At 46.9% G+C, this 22,101-nt stretch overlaps 1 protein-coding gene across 2 annotated transcripts in view; it reads right to left on the bottom strand.

Annotated features, from left to right (window-relative positions):
- The window catches only part of MED23 (mediator complex subunit 23), a 52,742-nt gene extending 44,525 nt beyond the window's left edge, over positions 1-8,217 (bottom strand). For both annotated transcript variants that reach the window (XM_024208253.3, XM_024208254.3), the window contains exons 1-4: positions 8,078-8,217; positions 1,440-1,471; positions 1,229-1,316; positions 112-236 (exon numbers count right to left, since the gene is read on the bottom strand). In XM_024208253.3, the coding sequence (XP_024064021.1) occupies positions 112-236; positions 1,229-1,316; positions 1,440-1,471; positions 8,078-8,137 (305 nt within the window). In that variant the 5' untranslated portion in view covers positions 8,138-8,217. The remainder of the gene's footprint in view (positions 1-111; positions 237-1,228; positions 1,317-1,439; positions 1,472-8,077) is intronic.
- Positions 8,218-22,101: the final 13,884 nt, after the last annotated feature.

Here is a 22,101-nt window from a genome sequence, read left to right as displayed (position 1 = left end):
ATAAGTAGATGATTTCCAATTAACAGTAGTTTTAAGGAATTTTTTTTAATTAATCTACAATACTACAACTTATGCATATTGTATTTCTTGCTTCACCAACACTAAACATACCTGGGTGGCAACAGACCAGTCTCGACTGCCATTGCTAAACAGTCATACAAGAAAGAAATTCTTTTAGGACTGTGCTGGCTGTGGATGAATCTTACAATCCACTGGACACATTGTTCATGAGATTCCTGGAAAACAGTGGAGGATTAAAATAAACTACTTACTATGGCAACGTAAGTAACTTCTTCTTAAAACCACAAATTGCTACACTAAGAGTAAAAGGAACAAATGAGAGATAATGACTTCTGGGTATTTAATCTGTCAAAGATCGCTCCTTTAACATCCACTTTTATCTTATTTCAAGAAATTTCCCCAATCTGTGACATACAAAGTTATATCCCGATAGCCTATGTTAAGAGAAACAAAGAAAGTATATTGCTGGGCTGACTACAGAGTTGAAATGAAGACTTCATATATCCAGTATGTAATTAAATTAAACCATTCATTTGCCGATATTAATGTTTTATAATAGCAGGATATACCAAAGTAAGGAATGATACTTGTGAACAGGAACAAATAATCAGATTACTTTGAAACAGAGTGGAATAGGCTGCCGAACACAGGATGCATCAACAGAGATTTGAGTGAATTTTGGCAGTGCATAAAGTAATCAGAGAAGTTTAATGATTGCTTTAGAAAACCCTATGTATAATGCATTTCTTTCTACCTATATCAAAGACCCATGCTTTGCAAGAATGGTCGAGTCATGGGATAGTAATATTTTATGCATAAATGTTTTTCATGAAATATATCCCTCCTTTAATTCAAGCCCCTCCTTCAGAACCTCTTCTACCACAACAGCTATAAGAAATTACCCCATTTACCCCAGAAATGACCATTTACTTTTGATATTTATATTTATAAAAGGAGTTATTCTTTACTACTACACCATGTTGTGCACCAGCCTTTGCCAAGTAATCATGTAATTTCATTGATGTCAGCACTATCCTTCCCATCTAAGCTCACCATAGGGTTTTGTTATTTCCCTACTACTTTTCTTTCCCCAATCAGAAATTAGATTGTGAGCTGCTTGGGACAGGAATCATGCCTTAGCTATGTATCTAGTACACTATCGGGTGCTGTAAAATATAACTACATTAGCAATAAATGAAATGCTTACCTGGGAAAGACTGCTCCAGAACTGTCTAAAAGCTCCCAGGCAGCTGATCAATTTGGTTCTCTCATCTTCAGGAGTGTCCATAAACATGCTATTGCAAATAAGAACACTAGTTATCTGCAATGTGTTCTTGAAAGGTAGCACAATTAAAAGAGCAGATATAGAAGATAGTCACAATGAATCTCATGCACAAATAAATTGTCATTACACTCACCCAGGGAAAGCCTCCTCTATAACTTCTGTTTTCTGTAAGAGAAAGGGGTTCAAGTCTTGGTGATTAATGGCAACTTGATCTAAAGCTCTGCTACAGATACACTTAGTAGTAATGAAAATAGAATTATCAAGATGAGGCATGTTCAGTAAAAAGTAACATAGGATCACACCAATGGTCTTTCTAGCCTGATATACTGTCTCTTGAAAGTGACCTGCACCAGATGCTTCAGCAGGTACAATGTCCCTCTCTGCCCTCCCATGCATGCCCTTTGACAAATATACAACAACATTTCTTGAGGAGTTGGGTGGAGGGAGTTTCTCTCTAACTCATAGTGATTGATTTACGTACTGAAGTAGGAGGATTTATATTTTTATTCACTTGTTATTCTAGCTTGTGTAACTGTGGATCTTCTTATAAATATAAAGATCTAATCATCTGAATCCTACTGAATTCTTTTCCTCAATTATATTATGCAGCAGTGAGTTCCACAAATTAATTATGCTGTGCGTATGAAAGTATTTCCTTTTATTTAATTTACATTTGTTGATTTTTAATTTTACTGGATGATCCTATGATCTTGGATTATAAGGATATATAGAAATACTCAATTTACCTTCCTTATACCATTAATTATTTTATATATCCTCTTACTTTTCTCCTTTCTGAACAGTCTTTTTTAGTATATCACGTGAGATTATTTCCATCCCTCTAATAATTTTTGTTGCCCTTCTATGGACCTTTCACATTTCTTTTATATTTAGATAGGGTGTCTAGTGCTGAACACAATATTCAAGATGATGGCACCACATCAATATATATATAATGACATTAAATGTTTTAAGTATTATTCTCTACTGGTAATAGGATGTGAAGGAATAGAGGGTGCCTTTGATGGTCCTTTTCACCTGTAAGTCCTTGCATTGCCTGCTTACAGCAGCTTATAGCTTTTCCAAGTACCTGCAGAGAGTTGACTCTCCTAAGTTCTTGACAGAAACTAAAGTCAGTTTCACAGCTAGGAGTCTGGTGGCACCTTAAAGACTAATAATCTGTTAGTCTTTAAGGTGCCACCGGACTCCTCCTTGTTTTTGTGGATACAGATTAACATGGCTACCCCTCTGATACTTAGGCCTTGGCTACACTTGCGAGTTGCAGCGCTGTGAAGCCACCCCCAGCGCTGTGGCTCACTCCTCGTCCACACTGGCAAGGCATTTGCAGCGCTGTATCTCTGTGGTTGCAGCGCTGCATGTACTCCACCTCTCCGAGAGGAATAGCGAGTGCAGCGCTGCGGCGCCAGTGTGGCCGCCCAATGCGCTGTGAACGGCCTCCAGAATTATTCGGCAGTATCCCACAATGCCTGTTCTAGCCACTCTGGTCATCAGTTCAAACTCTACTGCCCTGGCCTCAGGTAACCAACCACGTGACCGACCCTTTACGTTCCCCGGGAATTTTAAAAATCCCCTTCCTGTTTGCTCAGCCCGGCGTGGTGTGGAGTGCTATCAGCGAATCTTTCCAGGTGACCATGCCTCCACGCGCCAAACGAGCCCCAGCATGGAGCAATGGCGAGTTGCTGGACCTCATCAGTGTTTGGGGGGAGGAAGCTGTACAGTCCCAGCTGCGCTCCAGCCGTAGGAATTACGATACCTTCGGGAAGGTATCAAAGGACATGATGGAAAGGGGCCATGACCAGGACGTCCTGCAGTGCAGGATTAAAGTGAAGGAGCTGCAGAGTGCCTACCGCAAAGCCAGCGATGCAAACGGCTGCTCGGGTGCTCCCCCCGCGACCTACCGATTCTACAAAGAGCTGGATGCGATACTTGGGGTTAACCCCACCTCCACTCCGAGCACCACCATGGACACTTCAGAGCCGGTGTGTGGGGGGGGAGGAGGAAGAGGAGGAGGAGGAAAACGGGAGTGATGGTGGTGGGCCAGATGGAGACACCCCGGAATCCCTGGAGCCATGCAGCCAGGAGCTCTTCTCGAGCCAGGAGGAAGGTAGCCAGTCGCAGCGGCCGGTACTTGGTGGAGGACAAACAGAAGAGCACGTTCCCGGTAAGCGGGTTTTTTTTCGGGGAGGAATTTTTTCAGTGCGGGCTCTTTGGGAGAGGAGGGTTAGGCATGCATGCCTAGATGCGGAATAGTGCATTGATGTGGTTTATCACATCGCGGTCATCGGCCTCAGTAATCTCCTCGAATGTCTCATCCAGAACGTGTGCAATGCGCTTGCGCAGGTTTATCGGGAGAGCCACCGTGGTCCTTGTCCCAGCCAGGCTAACGTATCCGCGCCACTGTGCCGCGAGGGGCGGGGGGACCATTGCTGCACACAGGCAAGCTGCATATGGGCCAGGGCGGAAGCCGCATTGCAGTAGAAGACCATCCCTTGCTTCCCAGGTCACCCTCAGCAGCGAGATATCGTCCAGGACGAACTCCTGTGGAAAATGTTGGGACAGTGTTCAGTGTAGGTGCTCCCTGAAGCTGTTGGCTCTCCCCAAGGCACAGAAACCCAGAGGACAGTGCAGCCCTGAAACAATCAGTCCCCCTTACTCACCATTTTGAGGCTCCCGTGGGATATGTGTGCTCTGTTTCGGACGGGAAAATTATGCTATTGTGTAGACCCTGTGTGTTTTCTACTCCTTAAATGCAGGGGGAATAAGTACTCTGTCTGGTATAAACAATGCTGCCTCTGTTAAATGTTGCGTTTTGCCTCTACAGCTGCATCAACCTTGAGACCTCAGCCATCCCTCTTATCGCCTGCTCAGAGACTGCAAAGACTCAGGAAGAGACCGCGAAAATGCAAAGAAGACATGCTGCAAGAAGTGATGCGGCAATCTATTAAAGAGAATGAGAAAGCACAGGACTGGAGGGAGAGAGAAAGCAGGATCCGCCAGGAAAACGCAGCGCACCGGCGGCAAAGCACCGCGCACCGGCAGCAAAGCACTGATAGGCTCATAAGCATCCTGGAGCGCCAAGCAGACTCTATCCAGGAACTCGTAGCCATGCAGAAAGAGGAGCAGTACCGCAAACACCACCTCCCCCTACAGCCCTTGTCCCAAAACTCTTTCTGTTGTGCCCCACTGTCACCTCCAACCCACTTTCCCCAACTTCCGTGTTCTTCACGCCACCCACTGACTCCAACACCAGTATCTTCACCACCCAGCCCTGAAAACCACGACCCTTACCCTCTGCACTCAACCCTCATCACCATGCAGTATAGCTGTCCTGAAGTGCAGCACTCACGGCACAGCACACCAGACAGGACATACGCGAATCTGTGATTGTACTGTTCCCCACTCCACCCCCTTGTTTCTTTTCAATAAATGGATTCTTTGGCTTTGAAAACATTCTTTATTATTGCATAAAGTAAAAGACTCCTTAGCCCAGGAAATAAACAGGCACTGCAAGTCTGCTTGTCTGCTTAGCAAACACTGATTCCTAAAGATTGGAACTACTGCACTTCACTCCCGTGCAGGGCACCAGATATCACTGCTGGATTTCAGCCTCAAATTGCTCCCTCAAGGCATCCCTAATCCTTGCAGCCCCGCGCTGGGCCCCTGTAATAGCCCTGCTCTCTGGCTGTGCAAATTGAGCCTCCAGGTGTTCAACCTTGGAGGTCCATGCCTGAGTGAAGCTTTCACCCTTCCCTTCACAAATATTACGGAGGGCACAGCACGCAGATATAACCGCGGGGATGCTGTTTTCGGCCAAGTCCAGCTTCCCATACAGAGATTGCCAGCGGCCCTTTAAACGGCCAAAGGCACACTCCACAGTCATTCGGCACCAGCTCAGCCTGTAGTTGAACTGTTCCTTGCTGCTGTCAAGGCTCCCTGTGTAGGGTTTCATGAGCCATGGCATTAACGGGTAAGCGGGATCTCCAAGGATCACAATGGACATTTCAACTTCCCCTACCGTGATCTTCCGCTCTGGGAAAAAAGTCCCGGCCTGCATCTTCCTGAACAGCCAAGTGTTCCGAAAGATGCGTGCGTCATGCACCTTTCCGGGTCAGCCTGAGTTAATGTCAATGAAACGCCCACGGTGATCCACAAGCGCCTGGAGAACCATAGAGAAATACCCCTTCCGATTAATGTACTCGGATCCTAGGTGGGGTGGTGCCAGAATAGGAATGTGCGTCTCATCTATCGCCCCTCCACAGTTAGGGAACCCCATTTGTGCAAAGCCATCCACTATTTCCTGCACGTTACCCAGAGTCACGGTTCTTCTGAGTAGGATGTGATTAATGGCCTTGCAAACTTGCATCAACACGATTCCAACGGTCGACTTTCCCACTCCAAACTGGTTTGCGACCGACCGGTAGCTGTCTGGAGTTGCCAGCTTCCAGATTGCAATAGCCACCCGCTTCTCCACTGGCAGGGCAGCTCTCAATCTTGTGTCCTTGTGCCACAGGGTGGGGGCAAGCTCCTCACACAGTCCCATGAAAGTGGCTTTTCTCATCCGAAAGTTCTGCAGCCACTGCTTGTCATCCCAGACTTCCATGACGATGTGATCCCACCACTCGGTGCTTGTTTCCCGAGCCCAAAAGCGGCGTTCCACGGTGCTGAGCATGTCCGTGAATGCCACAAGCAATTTCGTGTCGTACGCGTTATGCGGTTCGATAGCATCGTCGGACACCTCACCCTCACTGTCACTTTGGATCTTAAGGAATAGTTCGACAGCCAAACGTGACGTGCTGGCCGCGACAGTGCGCTGGGCAGCTGTCAGTGTGGACAGACTGCAGTGCTTTCACTACTCAGCTGCACGAAGTCAGGTTTAACTCACAGCGCTGTACATCTGCAAGTGTAGCCAAGGCCTTAGTTTCACAGCTGTCCACAGAGTAATGAAAGTTACAAATAGCAGCACTGAAAGCAACCATTCGTTAATTTCTCTAGTGGTTGGCAAAGCCATGAGTACAATAGAACCATTGGAAGTGTCTGTCTGAACATTCAGACACAGTATTTAATCAGTTCACATTATCAGGTGATCTTCACAACCATAAGCCCAAAACAATTTTGCAGACAAAAGCAAGTTTCTCAGAAAAAAATATTTTAAGTTTGTTAATGATGTTCTTTAGTCACTTCAGGGTGGATATAAAAAGAATATTTAAATTAGGCTATCGATTAATCGCAGTTAACTCACGCGATTAACTCAAAAAATTTAATCATGATTAAAAAAATTAATCGCAATTAATCACAGTTTTAATTGCACTGTTAAACAATAGAATACCAATTGAAATGTACTACTTTTTTGGATGTTTTTCTATATTGTTAAATATATTGTTTTCAATTACAACACAGAATACAAAGTGTACAGTGCTCACTTTTGATTATTTGTATTACAAATAATTGCTCTGTAAAAATGATAAACAAAATAAATAGTATTTTTCAATTCACATCATAACAAGTACTGTAGTGCAATCTCTTTATCCTGAAAGTGCAACTTACAAATGTAGATTTTTTTTTTTTTTGGTTAACTGCACTCAAAAACAAAACAATGTAAAAACTTAGAGCCTACAATCCACTCAGTCTTACTTCTTGTTCAGCCAATCACTAAGACAAACAAGTTAGTTTACATCTGAGGGAGATAATGTATATTATTTTTATTATTGAATCTGAAAAAAAACCCTACATTAATAAGTTACAATGATTTGGATATGTATAGATACATATTTATTTGTTTTGCTTGAAGTTAATTACATATTTTAGGAAAACATGTCAGACTGGCCACCAGCAAGAGTTTGTTGTGAGAACCACTAATATAAGACCTGCATAACCAGGGCTTATCCAAGTTTTGTTGCTTCTACTTAACATTCAGCCTTTTCTGTCTGACTGCCAGATCTCTTGTTAAGCCCCTTGTCATCCCAGGCATTGACTACTGTAACCCAACCTCGCTGACTTAGATACCTGCCACATCACTTTCCTTAAGTCTACTAAAAATACTGTGATCATCTTCCTGGCTCCAACCACATCTCCCTACTCTTTGTATTCCCCTACTGGCTCCCCTCTCCTCCACCGTATCAAACACAAACTCCTTGGTTTTGCTTTTCAGGTGTTTTTATCATTTAGCCCTGCGCTACTCAGCTTGACAACTGAATGACCCATCAAACCTGTCTTTGCTCTGCCAATGATGCCTGCCTTGATCACCCCCTTCTCTCTCGAGTATTTCCATGATTTCTCCCAAATCATCCCCCTATTCCTGAAAAAAACCCACCTTCCTATCAGAATTTTCAAAGCCACCATCTGTCCTCTTTTTAAATCCTTCCTTAAAACCAACTTCTGCCGTATCTACAAATCACCACAATCTAGCTTTAGTTAGGCAAGTAGAGAGCTGAGACTTATGTTCTTCCACCAAACTGCTTTATTGTTGCCTCATTCTTTCAACCCGTTATTACTGGGACACACCAGCTCTTTAAAATTGTAACAACATCCCACCGGGGCCCGTACTGCCCCCCGGGCCCCATGATGCTGGGACAAAATCAGCAAGGGCCACAAAGCACCTATGGATCACTCCCCAATTTGTAAATAAGTCTCCAGCTCCTCACATCCCAGAGCCCCCGCAACACCCAGACCCGCCTCGCAACACCGCAGAGCCCCCCATTCCCTCCCACCCCGTGGCCCCTGGGGCTGGGGCGGCCCGGCTCTGCGACTCACCACCACCTCCTCGAAGATGCTCTGCAGCTGGGTCTCCATCGGCACCATCGGGATCGCCATGGCCCCGCCCGGGGCTCGGCCCCAGACTCCCTGCGGGCAGCGGCGGCACCGAACCGGGACCAGCTCCTGCTCCCGCGCCGAGGCGGCGGCGGTTCTGGGTCCGGCAGCGACCCCGGCGGAAGGTGCGTCCCTGAACCCGTCCCCGCCGGGAAGCAGCTTCCCGGGCCGAGCAGTTCCGCGCTGGGGCCGCCCCCAGCCTCCGGCTCTCGCACCCCTCTGGCCTGAGGCCGCCCCGGCGCTACGCGCTGGACCGAGGCCGGACCCCGTGTGCGCCGCGGGGAGAAACAGGCCGGTGCGGAACACGAGCGCGCCCCGACTTGGGGCGAGGGTGTATGGCGGGGACCAGGCTAGCTACGCCCCGGGTGTCAGCCTCTCTCAGGCCCGGCCCTGCCGTCTCCCGTGGCTCCCAGAGCTTATCCAGTAAGTCCCACTTTGGGGGGCTGCATCTCAAGAGCTTGTCCGCAGTGGCGCAGGCAGCGGCCAGGCCTCCGTCTTCAACCGAGGCCTTGTTGAATCACAAGAGAAAACTGAGAGGAGGGAGAAATAGCTCAGTGGTTTGAGCATTGGCCTGGTAAACCCAGGGTTGTGAGTTCAATCCTTGAGGGGGCCATTTAGGGAACTGGGGTAAATATCTGTCTGGGGATTGGCCCTGCTTTGAGCAGGGGGCTGGATCTTCTATGATTCCATTGCAAAGCGCCGGAAAACGTTAGGGACACAAGCAGGGCTGTTTTACGCTAAGCCCCAACACTCTAAGGTGCAGGGACTAGGCACCCGTGCTCCAGGGGACTGGACGTCAGGCTGCTCCCCCCTCCCCGGTTGCCAACTTTCTGTTGGCACAAAACTGAACACTTTAGCCCCACCCCTTCTGTGAGGCCCCACCCCTTCCCCAAAGCTCCAGCCCCTCCTCACTACATTTCCCATCCCTGGATGGATCGCTCTCTCTCACCCTCACTCACTTTCCCTGTGCTGGGGTTCAGGGTATGGAAGGGGGTCTCTGGGCTGGGGGTGCAGGCTCTGCAGTAGAGCCGGGGATGTAGTGTTTGGGGTGCAAGAGGGGGCTCAGGGCTGGGGCACGGGCTTACCTCTGGTGGCTCCTGGTTGTAGTAAGAGGAGGCCCTGAGATATAAACCTTGGTATCAGAGGCCCGGTATGAGGCCTAAGGCCTGAACTAAAGTAATGGTCAAGACTTTGCTAACATAAAGCAAGTTAAGCTGTGAGCCAGAGGCAGGCCCTGCTCACAGAAGCTGGCAAGGAAAGGGCTGATGCTGCAAAAAGAGACATAGCTAAAAGGTACTGGACACCAGATATCAGAACATTCGCATACTTGTATATTCCACACACAACAAGGAACAGGCTGACCCATCCCAATGACAGGGCCAAAAGGGGAATATGATGGATAGTGTTGTTTTGATCGAACCAATCTGTACAAGGTGAGAGGCGGCACCTTGCTACATAGAGGGGTTGCACCTCAATATGTCAGGAGTGATGTTTAACTTGTTTGTACCTGTGTATAAGAATGTATCCCTGGGGTAGTGTCTTTGTCCGGCCGAGAGGGCAGTGGAAAGTCCCGCCACTGACTGAGCCAGGTCCATTGCCAAGAGCACTTTCTCGTAGTATGCCCTGAGTTAGGCTAAGAAACCTACAGGGAACTGCAATTGTGTCCAAGATCGCAATAAACCTAGTCGACGTGACTTTGCATCTTACTAGACTCTGTGGTTATTGGGGGTTCTCTTCGGGTCTGCTGGGTCAGCTATCTGCGCAGAGCTGGGGCAGCACACAGAGGGAACACACGCATGCAGCCGAGTGATATCAACATAGGAGAAAGCAGAACACCACACCGGTAGCATCTGACAACACTGGTCAGCGGTGCTGCGGAGCCAAGGCAGGCTGCCTGCCTGTCCTGGGGCACCGCACTGCGCCCCGGAAGTGGCCAGCAGGTCCAGCTCCTAGGCAGGAGGGGAAGGGGGCAGGAAACTGTGCAGTGCACGCTGCTGTCACCCGCAGACACTGCCCCCCAGCTCCCATTCGCCGGCGCCGGTACTCCGGGCGGGGGCAGTGCACGGAGCCTCGTAGTCCCCCCGCCTTGGAGCCTGACCTGCTGCCCCAGGACAGGTAGGGACTATTGACACCAGGGGATGCTACTACCCCTGAAATGGATCTCTACTGGCTCCCAGTGGAGCAGATTACTGTCATACCAGTGAAAAAGGTCCACAGTAATTATCTTCAATGCATAGCAGTTTATTGAGAAGGAATTATATAAGTGGTAAAGGGTTATATTAAGCACATAACTCCTATGTTAGACATTAAGAGCTATACATTCCTCTTAACGAGTCTCTCTTTCACAAACATACACAAACAGGCCTTGCGCTAGCCCCACGCAGTTCCTGCTTGGCAAACAGAGAATGTGATTACCAATTTTATAGATGACTTCTTCCCTCCAGGTCTGTTCTTCTGAGCCCTCTGGTCTGTCTGGATTCCCTCGAGGCAAGGCCTCGGTTGCCTTGAGACCCCTCTGGTTCACAGTCCTACTCGAGCCACGGAGCAGAGTTTTGGCTACTCTGTCTTGGAGCGTTGCTTCTTCCAGCATCAATTACTTTGCTTGAGTCTTATACTCTTTTTCCTCAAAGGAGTCACATGTCTTACAAGCATGCCCAGTGGGCGTGTGGTTATTAATTTTACCTAATTAGTATTTTAGAAGGGTTGGGGGGGGTGCTGAATGAAGATCATCCTACGTTTACTCACTCATCAGTCATTCACTCTGGCTCTCTGCGTAGTGTCCTTGCTGTAAGGTCACTATAACCAGGTTGACCTGTGCTCTATGCTGGAACTTTATACATGTGATATTTACTTTTGCATGGGCCCATATTTGCTGACCAATAGGTTCAATATCGATCACACACTCAGGCTTTGTCAGTCCTTTATCAAATCTGCTTCTGCTTAAAGGGACTCTGCTCCCAGGATCCTCGGCAGCCATTCAGCCATGTTTAAGTCATGTCAAGTTATGCTCACACCATTCATTTAGTATGGCCACACCAATTTGGCACCATCCCAACAGGGACTACCCTGCCTTGGCTCGCAGCACCGCTTACCGGACTTTTAACGGCCCGGTCAGCAGTGCTGACCGGAGCCACCAGGGTCCTTTTTCGACCAGGTATTCCTGTCGAAAACCAGACACCTGGTTATGCTTCGCAGCGCCTATTGGCCATGGTTCCTGGCCAATGGGGGCTGCGCCTGCGGGCACGGGCAGCACGTGGAGCCACCTGGCCCCTCCACTTAGGAGCTGGACATGCCGGCCGCTTCCGGGAGCCGCCTGAGGTAAACACCGTCCGTAGCCTGCACCCGGTACACCTTCCCGTGCCCCAACACTGAGCCCACTCCCCATCCAAACTCCCTCCCCGTGCCTGCACCACGTGCCTTGCACCCCAAACTCCTCATCGCCAGCCCCACCCCAGAGCCCGCACCTCCAGATGGAGCCCTCACCCCCCCACCCCAACCCCCGCCCCAGCCCAGAGCCCCCTCTAACACTCTGAACCCCTCGCCCCCAACCGCCGCCTGGAGCCCCCTCCCAAACCCCAAACTCCTCATCCCTGGCCCCACCCTAGAGCATGCACCCCTAGCTGGAGCTCTTGCCCCCTCCCGCACCCCAACTCCCTGCCCCAGCCTGGTGAAAATGAGCAAGTGAGCGAGGGTGGGGAAGAGCAAGCAACGGAGGGAGGGGGGATGGAGTGAGTGGGGGCGGGATCTCGGTAAAGGGACAGGTCCTCGGAGCAGGGGTGGGGTGTGGGGCAAGGGTGTTTGGTTTTCTGCAATCAGAAAATTGGCAACCCTAGCTGGCGCTTGGGGCGGGGGCAGCAAGCGGAGCCTCCCTGGCCACCCCGCGCCTTGGAGCTGGACACGCCAGCCGCTTCCGGGAGATGTATGGAGCCAAGGCAGGCAGGGAGTTGGGGTGCGGCCTGGTCAGTGGTGCTGCCTGGAGCCACCAGGGTCCCTTTTCAACCAGATGTTCCAGTCAAAAACCGGATGCCTGGCAACTCTACTCTGCTTCAGACATCTACTATCCTGTAAGGGCCAGTGCAAGAGCCATTCACTTTAATGTTCCACCTCTGACCCCCTGCGGAGATTACCAGACTAGTTTGTCAGGGTGTTGTGTATTTCTGGGAGGGTCTCCAAGCTTGTGAACATATGAGAACAAAGACCCTGACTAAGGGCAGGTCTACACTTAATACACGGCTGTAGCGCTTCAGTGAAGATGCTACTAAACCGATGTGAGAGGTAGTAGTTATGTGACAGGAGAAGCTCTGTCTACATAGCGCTGTCTACACTGGTGGTTAGATTGGTATAACTGCGTGTGTTCCTCAGGGCTGTGGATTTTTCACACCCCTTGACGACGAAGTTATACTGATGTAAGTTTATAGTGTAGACATGGCCTAGTTTAAAAGGCCACACTTCCTGTAGCAGGGGTGGGTGGGTGGGGAGAGAGTCTTCTTGAATTAATCCCACGTTTTCACACAATAACCCCCTTACAACAATCAGACAAACATATAGAACATACAGTAGTCATAAATTATTACAGATAAGCCCCACAGCTGTCAAAATTTTACACTAGTGCCGCTTCACCGGTGGTAGTAACAGTAGAAGCTGTAAAAAGCGACAAAGAGTCCTGTGGCACCTTATAGACCAGGGGTCGGCAACCTACGGCACGCGTGCCAAACATAGCACGCGAGCCGATTCTGAGTGGCACGCTGCCTGTCTGGTGAGAAATGGAAATGCATTGAAACATCTGTTTTCAGATCAAAAGCCTGAGCTTTTCAATTCGGTCTCTCTCTTGTCAGAAGTGACTGGAGAATTCTTGACCCAAAAAAGACCCTTTCAAACAAAAACTTTGCTGAAACCATTATGCCTCCATAAAACATTTTGGCTTTGACAAAACAACTTACTTTGATGAAATTTTATTTTGTCAAAAATGTCCCAACCAGCTCAGTGCAATGTCAACAATTGGATAGCTTCGTTTAAAACAATTCTATCTGTGCAGCCACAGAATGATGATGAAATGTTTTTTTCCTCATTCTTACGGCACCTATGTTAATGTGTTAAACTTGTTTCCCTACTCTTCCCCACTCATTATTTTTCTTGCTTGTTTCCTTCTTCTAGCGTCTTGTGATATTCTCTGTAACTACGATGATGAACTGTAGTTACTCTTCAGTGACTCTTAACCAAATAATATGATGTATTGTCAACTTGCCATGTAACATTTATTGACACGTAGAGCCTGATTCTCCATTGCTTTCCACCCTCTGGAATCAATTATGCCTATACAAAATTAATGCAAAGTGGTGTAAAATGTTAGCAGATCAGAATACAATATTTTATAACCACTTTGCCCTGGTGTATTTGACTGCAAGCTGCAGGGCAATTGTGAATCAAGCCCTTTTACTCTTAGTACTTTCATTATGACTAGCCTAGCTTATGAAATAGTAACACAATAGCGAGCAGTTGCAGTACAAAATCAGAGATATTAAATCTTGTGATAATGGCTTTGATCCTATTGGATAAACTTAAGTATTCAAAGTAAATTTCATGATAGCTCCCATAATAATTCTGCAATATCTCAAGTTTTTGAAAAATATAATTAGACCTCTGCACCTGAATATTCTATTTTTCTATTATGTATTTTCTAAAGAAATAATAAAAAGGAATTGAATATTGTTAGGAGTATGAAAGCTTGCATTTCAAATAGAAAAAAAGAATTACACTGCTCCTGAGTTAGGCTATATCTACACTGCACAGTTAACCTGGGTGACTGGCATTCAGGTTAGTCCAGCCTGGGTGTGAGCACCACCACAGCAAAGCCATATTTGCATTACTATGTCCTAACTGTTTCTGCACTTGTCTGTGTGTGTCTGGGGGCATATGCCATGGTTCTTTGTAGTGAGAAACTCTAGGAGTCTTTCTCAGTCAATTGTGGGAGAGCTTGCTTGTCCTTCAGGGAGAATTGTGGGAAGGGCAGTGGAGGACTGTTAACACTCAGGTGATTTTGCCGGCATCTCATTGCACAGCCCAAATTAGAGTAGAACCCAACCTGGGCTCTAACCCACACCCCTCAGCTGGGTAAACAAGCTGGGCTTAAAGCACCTCCAAACATGGGACAGAGATTTTTCTATGTGGATGGTAGGGGGGTTGGGCTAAAACCAGAAAAACCGGATTAACTGTGTAGTGTAGACATACCCTGAGACTCAGCATACCCTGAGACAGCTGTTTTGGCACAAAGTTCTTTGTGAACATATATGACTGTATCTCTTTATATAACTTTAAAATTAATAGTTTAAAATATTTTTTTACTTTCAATTTTGTTTACAAGGACTGTTTACCTAGTCTGAATTTCACATCTTTTCCCTGTATCATTATTCATCATAATATTTGTATTATTTTTATTTTTATAATTATCCTAATTTTACACACACACACACACACAGTTTTGTGTTGACATCACCCAACTTTGATGGAAATAAGCTCATATTATTAATTTTACTAAATGTGTTGACAAGTGATTCGGGAAATAGTTTTTGACAATTATTCAGAACATTCTGACTCTAGGCTCCTGGCCATGTTCTATTTAATTGTTGTATTCTTAAGGATTGGAATAACTTTAGTGCTAAAACCATCTTTTGTTCTCTTTACAGTCAGCTGCAGAAACAGATGTAATGAGCCATTTAATAAAAAGGGGCAGGGCTGCCAGTGTGATGGTAGCTGTAAAGAGCTTCAAAACTGCTGCTGGGATTATGAGGGTACCTGCCTGGAACCAAGTACGTTCCCATAAATGTGAGATTTGTTAGCCTAGTCTTTTTATTAATTTTTCTGGAGGAAGGGTGAGGGGAAATGAGAAATGTGCTATGTTTGCTTATTCTGCCACAAGTACAGATGCAAAAAAGGCTCCCGGCCATCTTTTGTATTTTAGAGACTTGTTATGGCACGTGGTGAATTCTGGGGCTGTCGTATGTATGTTGAATGCATGTTGCTACCTCCCTCTCAGAAGTGAGTGGATTAATGAATGCCCCCAGTACCCTGTGTTCTGAATAGTATGCAGCACACAATGGTATGTTGGCGGGATGAATTGGTTCCGTGGGCTACAAAGTTCTCTAGCAGACTTGTCTGCTACTATATCACATCTAATGTCTTTTCCCTGCATGTTCCTTTCTCTGTCCATTCACTCTAACTGTTCCCGTGACAGCTTCTTGGAATATCTCTCTCTCTCTCTCTCTCTCTCTGTCTCTCTCTCCTGTTCTGTAACATGTAGACTAACAGACGTATTGGAGCATAAGCTTTCGTGGGTGAATACCCACTTCGTCAGACGCACGTGGTGGAAATTTCCAGAGGTAGGTATAAATATGCAGGCAAGAATCAGTCTAGAGATAATGAGGTTAGTTCAATCAGGGAGGATGAGGCCCTCTTCTAGCAATTGAGGTGTGAACACCAAGGGAGGAGAAACTGCTTTTGTAGTTGGCTAGCCATTCACAGTCTTTGTTTAATCCTGAGCTGACGGTGTCAAATTTGCAAATGAACTGAACTTCAGCAGTTTCTCTTTGGAGTCTGGTCCTGAAGTTTTTTTGCTGCAGGATGGCTACCTTTAAATCTGCTATTGTGTGTCCAGGGAGGTTGAAGTGTTCTCCTACAGGTTTTTGTATATTGCCATTCCTAATATCTGATTTGTGTCCATTTATCCTTTTCGTAGGGATTGTCCAGTTGGCTGATGTACATAGCAGAGGGGCATTGCTGGCACATGATGGTGTATATTACATTGGTGGACGTGCAGGTGAATGAACCGGTGATGTTGTGGCTGATATGGTTAGGTCCTGTGATGGTGTTGCTGGTGTAAATATGTGGGCAGAGTTGGCATCGAGGTTTGTTGCATGGATTGGTTCCTGAGTTAGAGTTACTATGGTGCGGTGTGTGGTTGCTGGTGAGAATATGCTTAAGGCTGGCGGGTTGTCTGGGCGAGGACTGGCCTGCCTCCCAAGGCCTGTGAAAGTGAGGGATCGTTGTCCAGGATGGGTTGTAGATCACTGATGATGCATTGGAGAGGTTTTAGCTGAGGACTGTAGGTGATGGCCAGTGGAGTTCTGTTGGTTTCTTTCTTGGGCTTGTCTTGCAGCAGGAGGCTTCTGGGTACATGTCTGGCTCTGTTGATTTGTTTCCTTATTTCCTCGTGCGGGTATCGTAGTTTTGAGAATGCTTGGTGAAGATCTTGTAGGTGTTGGTCTCTGTCTGAGGGGTTGGAGCAGATGCGGTTATACCTCAGTGCTTGGCTGTAGATGATGGATTGTGTGGTGTGTCCAGGATGGAAGCTGGAGGCATAAAGGTAGGCATAGCGGTCGGTGGGCTTTCGGTATAGGGTGGTGTTAACGTGACCGTCACTTATTTGTACCATGGTGTCTAGAAGTGGACCTCCCGTGTAGATTGGTCCAGGCTGAGGTTGATGGTGGGGTGGAAGCTGTTGAAATCGTGGTGGAATTCTTCCAGAGTCTCCTTCCCATGGGTCCAGATGATGAAGATGTCATCAATGTAGCATAGGTTGAGAAGGAGTGTGAGTGGACGAAAGCTGAGGAAGCGTTGTTCCAGGTCAGCCATAAAAATGTTGGCATATTGTGGGGCCATGCAGGTGCCCATAGTGGTGCCACTGGTCTGGAGGTATATATTGTCACCAATAGTAGAAGCTGTAGTGCAGAGAGGGCTCAGACATGAATGCCACCATCTAACTCTGCCCCTGTAGTCATAAACCCAGCCGTGACATTCAAACCTCTAAACCAGCACCGTCCTTCTGCCTAGCTGATGCTTTTAGCCCCAGCCTCACCCTAATCATCAACCTATCGCACAACTGGCAACAACACTATGCCTAAATAAGTTCTCAAACTGGTGCAAATTCTTATCCTTGATGCCACTAAATGGCACTGAATTTAACCCTTGTGTAGGCTCACAACTCAGGCCCAACAAACCTGACCCAAACCTAGGACCTCAGTGTGACTACCATATTCTACTAAACCAAGGTACTCAAATTTGGCAACCCCCTTATGTGATGCTGGCAGACCAGGTACAAGCTCTTGCCAAGGCTTTATGCCTCAGCCAAGCACTGGCAAATTCACTGCTGGAAACAAATCCAGCTCTCCTGTGTGTTAAGATGGTTAAGATGGGTATTGGACTTGTAACAATATTTAGTGTTTAGACTTTATGAACTGCTTGTAAGTTGCTACATGTATTAATCCTACTTATAATGTTGGTATCTCATGCTATGAGGTAACACTTAGGTATTTGCAATATAGGTGTAAAATGTTTGTTCTAAACCAGGGGATTCCCAAATTTGGTTCACGGCTTGTTCAGGGTAACCCCCTGGCGGGCTGCGAGACACTTTGTTTACCTGAGCGTCCGCAGGTATGGCCGCTCGCAGCTCCCAGTGGCAATGGTTCACCGTTCCCAGCCAATGGGCCTGCAGGCCGGGCCATCGCTTCCCGCAGCTCCCATTGGCCGGGAACGGCGAACCACAGCCACTGGGAGCTGTGAGCGGCCGTACCTGCGGACGCTCAGGTAAACAAAGCGTCTCGTGGCCTGCCAAGGGCTTACCCTGAACAAGCCGTGAACCAAGTTTGGAAACCCCTGTTCTAAACTATGTAACTCACCTAACAAGAAAAGACTTTGCCTAGTGCAAAATGCTTAATGCCATAGACTGCAACTCATTTGTGTATATATGCTTGTCTGCTTTAACCTGTAAATAACTCTCATTTCTTTTTCCTAATTAATAAATCCTTAATTCGTTTACTATAGGATTGGCTACAAGTATTGTCTCTGGTGTGAGATCGGAGGTACAAATTGATCTGGGGTAAGTGACCAGTCTCTTAGGACTGGAAGCAACCTGATTCTTTTGTGATCTTTAGAGTGTAACAACTAACTGTCATTAAGTCCAGTTTGCCTGGTTGGCAAGATAGACTGGAATGCCCAAGGGGACTGTCTGTGACTCCATGGTAAGACTGTTATAGTGCTTCAGGAGTTCACATTTGTTATTGGGTTGGAGAAATCTAGTTATAGAACATACACCCCGTTTGGAGTCTCTGCCATGCCTTTTGACAGTCTCTCCTGAGGTTGGCTCTCACAGTCGTAAACCACTCCAGCCAGTGTGACACGTTATGCTAGTCTAAAGCCACATACAGGCACCAAACTTAACCCCAGCCCATGCTCACAGTCTAGGTCCATATCTAACCAGACCCTGGATCAGCAACCTTAAACAACCCTAACTCTTCCCCTGGCCCACAGACTGGTCACAGCACTTGTCCAGTCTGGGTATTCAAATGGGCCTATCCCTTACCATAACTGCAACATACAAAATGGCATCAACCCTTACCCTAGACCATTGTCACAACCCAGTCCCAACAAAATGGAGCCAATACTAACACTAGCGCCATCATATCATCTGGGCACAGTATTATGCTTAAACTAAACCCTTTATCTGCGTCACAATTAGAGCTGGTTGGAGAATGGTAGTTCCATTTTGCAGAGGATTTTGACATTTTGAAATTTTGTTTCATTCCAGTTCGGAACAAACCCTGCAAATTTAGAAATTTTTCGCAAAGCAGAATGGGAGCCCCGCTCTGGGGCAATCTGCCTGGTGAGCTCATAGACACATGGACTTTAAGGTCAGAAGGGATCATCATGATCATCTAGTCTAACCTGCACATTGCAGGCCACAGAACTTAGCCCACCCACTCCTGTAATAGACCCATAACTTCTGACTGAGTTACTGAAGTCCTCAAATCATGATGTAAAGACTTCAAGTTACAGATAATCCACCATTTACACTAGTCTAAACCTGCAAGTGACCCATGCCCTATGCTGCAGAGGAAGGTGAAAAAAACCCCAGGACCTCAACTACAAGTCACCCTGTCTAGCAGGCTTCCCAGGAACAGGGGACCCTGATAACCCTGGCTCCAAGAGCTAAGCTGTAGAGCCTGAGAGCCCAGGCCGTTAAGGAGCTACAGTTTCCATATTCTTGGCTTCCTGTCATCCCACCAGGTGAGTTTAGGGTGACCAGATGTCCCGATTTTATAGGGACAGTCCAGATTTTGGGGTCTTTTTCTTATATAGGCTCCTATTATCCCCCCACCCCCTGTCCCGATTCATCACGCTTGCTCTCTGGGCACCCTAGGTGAGCTGCAGAGGAGCCAGGTGGGCAAGCTAGCAGGAAAGCAGGCAAGTTTCCTATGGAACCCCTGCCTGGCAGAGGATTCTGTTGGAAATCTGCCTGGGTTCTCTTGGAATTTCATGGAAATTGACACATCTCTGCAAACATTGAGACAAATGAGCAAACCTTATCACAGCCTTATTATAGCAGTATGCCAGCTCCACTGTAGTTAAGGGTGAGAACTGCTTTCTGTTTAAAGGTTGACTCTTCTAAGTGCTCTAAAATCCACATGGTTACTCAGATTGTCTTGAAATTTGTTGTGCCTCATGAAAGTGTGGGGTAGGATTAGTGAACCAAATTTGGAATCATTTGCTGAAGAAGTTCCCAAGATACAGCCCTCCTCCCCCCCAAGTTCAGCTTTTCTTAAAGTTGCAAATTCTGTCATTGTGATTGTTTGTTTTTGCGCAAACCTAGGGATCAAACCATGGTAATGTTCTCAGTTGAGTGAGAACACCTCATGGAGCGGTAGCTTGAAGGATAGCTCTGAGCAGTGCGAACTCCTCCATTCATCTCAGTGAGTGTTCCCCTCCTCCCACTCTAGGACCAGTGTTGAGAGCCTGTGATATACATTGTGCATGCCCATTCTCAGCTATACACCCCAGCCACAACATTGTGTGCTTGGTGAGGCTCCCAGCATACCTGTTCTCAGCTCTCCGCCCAGAGGGAGAGGTCAAGCAAATCTGAGTCAAACCTAACCAGAGTCCGGGTCTGTAAATTGGCCACACACTAAGCCTAAATTGGGTCCTCAACCTGACCCACATGAACCCACAATCTGGCATTAACTGTAGCTCTAACCCAGGCTCATTACCTAGGCCATAATTCAGTTTACCAAATTTAAGATATTCCTAAACGTAGCCTTGGCAAACAATGTGGTCACTGCATTATAGCCTGTGTACAGCAAGCCTGACCTTAATAGTTTTTATGGATGCCAGCTTCAAAGCATGGGGGAACCTTCACATGCTACCTTTTGCCACAGAGAAGCTGGACATCAAAGAGAAACAACACCACACTGATCTTGAGAACAAAGAGGTTGACTCTTACATTTCTCCACCAGGCAAAGTAAAGAACTCTCAAATTCTGATTTTCAGTCAACATGGTCACAGTCTCACACTGAACCAAACAAGGAAGAACAAAAGAAAAACCTCTGCATCAGGAAGAAACATACCCGCTGAGATGGGTGGAAGAAAACACACTGTCCAAAAAAAATCACTGTAGAAAGGGTCAGCAAATATAAAAGCACACTGACTGGCTGAGCTGAACAATCACCCATCCAAGAGGAGAGTCTTAACTTCAACATTCTTGTGGCTAACATTTACCTTCTGTCAGCTGATGGTAGAAACATTCACTGCCAGAAAGAATAACAAACAATTAAGGTTTATTTTAGGGAAGTGGAGGGTTCACATGGTATAACTAAGTTGTGACAAAAAGAGTGATAAGAGAGTTGGCTTTATTTCCTGGCTCCAATTACCTGACATAGGTCAGAGTTGCAAAAGGTTAGTTATAGAGATGGTCAAAAAATGTATTGAAAAATATTTTCAATGAAGAATGGATTTTTGTAGAAATGAAATTTTCACAGAAAATGCACATTTCCCTGGATTTGTTTTGGTTTTGTTGAAAAAAACAAAGCCCTGAAAACTAAGCAGCTTATGTTTTTGGGGGTTCCAGTTTTGCACTGAAAAATTTAGATAAAAGGTTTGTTGTTTTTTTTAAAAAAAGTTTCAACTATCTTTAGATAATGGTGACCGCATCAGATGACAGGATCAGTACTCAATGACTCCACTGGCTACTCTTAGGCCTGGTCCACACTACCCCCCCACTTCGGACTAAGGTACGCAAATTCAGCTACGTTAATAACGTAGCTGAATTCGAAGTACCTTAGTCCGAAATTACCATGGGTCCAGACGCTGCAGGCAGGCTCCCCCGTCGATGCCGCGTACTCCTCTCGCCGAGCTCGAGTACCGGCATCGACGGCGAGCACTTCCGGGATCGATCCCAGAACATCGATTGCCTGCCGTCGGACCCGGAGGTAAGTGTAGATGCACCCTTAGTACTCCTTTCACACCCAGCCTATTCTTTTGTATATGTCTCTGTGTGTGAAAATGTCAGGAATCAGTCTGCAGCAGAACTAGTCTCCAAGCAACCTTATCAGTACAACTAAAGCAAACTGCCTGATTGGCCATGCCATCTGATTGGCTGCAGGTAGGGTGACCAGATGAGAGGAACAAAATATCGGGACACCGGGGAGGAGCGGGGGAATCCGGCAGAGAAAAAAAAAAAAAGCTGAGTGCTGCCGGCGGCTCAAAATATTGGGACAAATTGCGGGACAAACACCGAAAAATCAGGACGGTCCAACAGGCCAACTCTTAAACCAGCAGCAGCTTGCTGGAGGATCAGTGCTTACATCCACCACCATGATTACTCCTGTGTTACCTTGTTCATACTGCTCCTGCCTTGCTCCCAGCCTTGGACCTTCCCCTGCCATGAACCACTCCTGGCTCTCTCCCCTGCTCACTCCAGTTCCTGACACCTGGCTTGACCTGTGGCTCTGGCTTCTCATTCCAGATGCCTGCTCTGAACCCTAGGCATTACACCTGTTCTCATCACTAGGCTAGACTACTTTCATCCTGGTCACCTGACAGAAAATTAATGCAAATAAAACATAACTGAAAGCAACAACCACAAAATAATACAGACAGTTAATAAAATACATAAATGGAGATGTCTAGGTTGGAGGACAGAG

This window comes from Terrapene carolina, unplaced genomic scaffold, assembly GCF_002925995.2.
Source record: "Terrapene carolina triunguis isolate 2854851 unplaced genomic scaffold, T_m_triunguis-2.0 Scaffold85, whole genome shotgun sequence".
NCBI classification, from domain to species: domain Eukaryota; kingdom Metazoa; phylum Chordata; order Testudines; family Emydidae; genus Terrapene; species Terrapene triunguis.
Note: the sequence above shows the minus strand (reverse complement) of the source record. Positions and strands in the feature narration are given on the sequence as shown.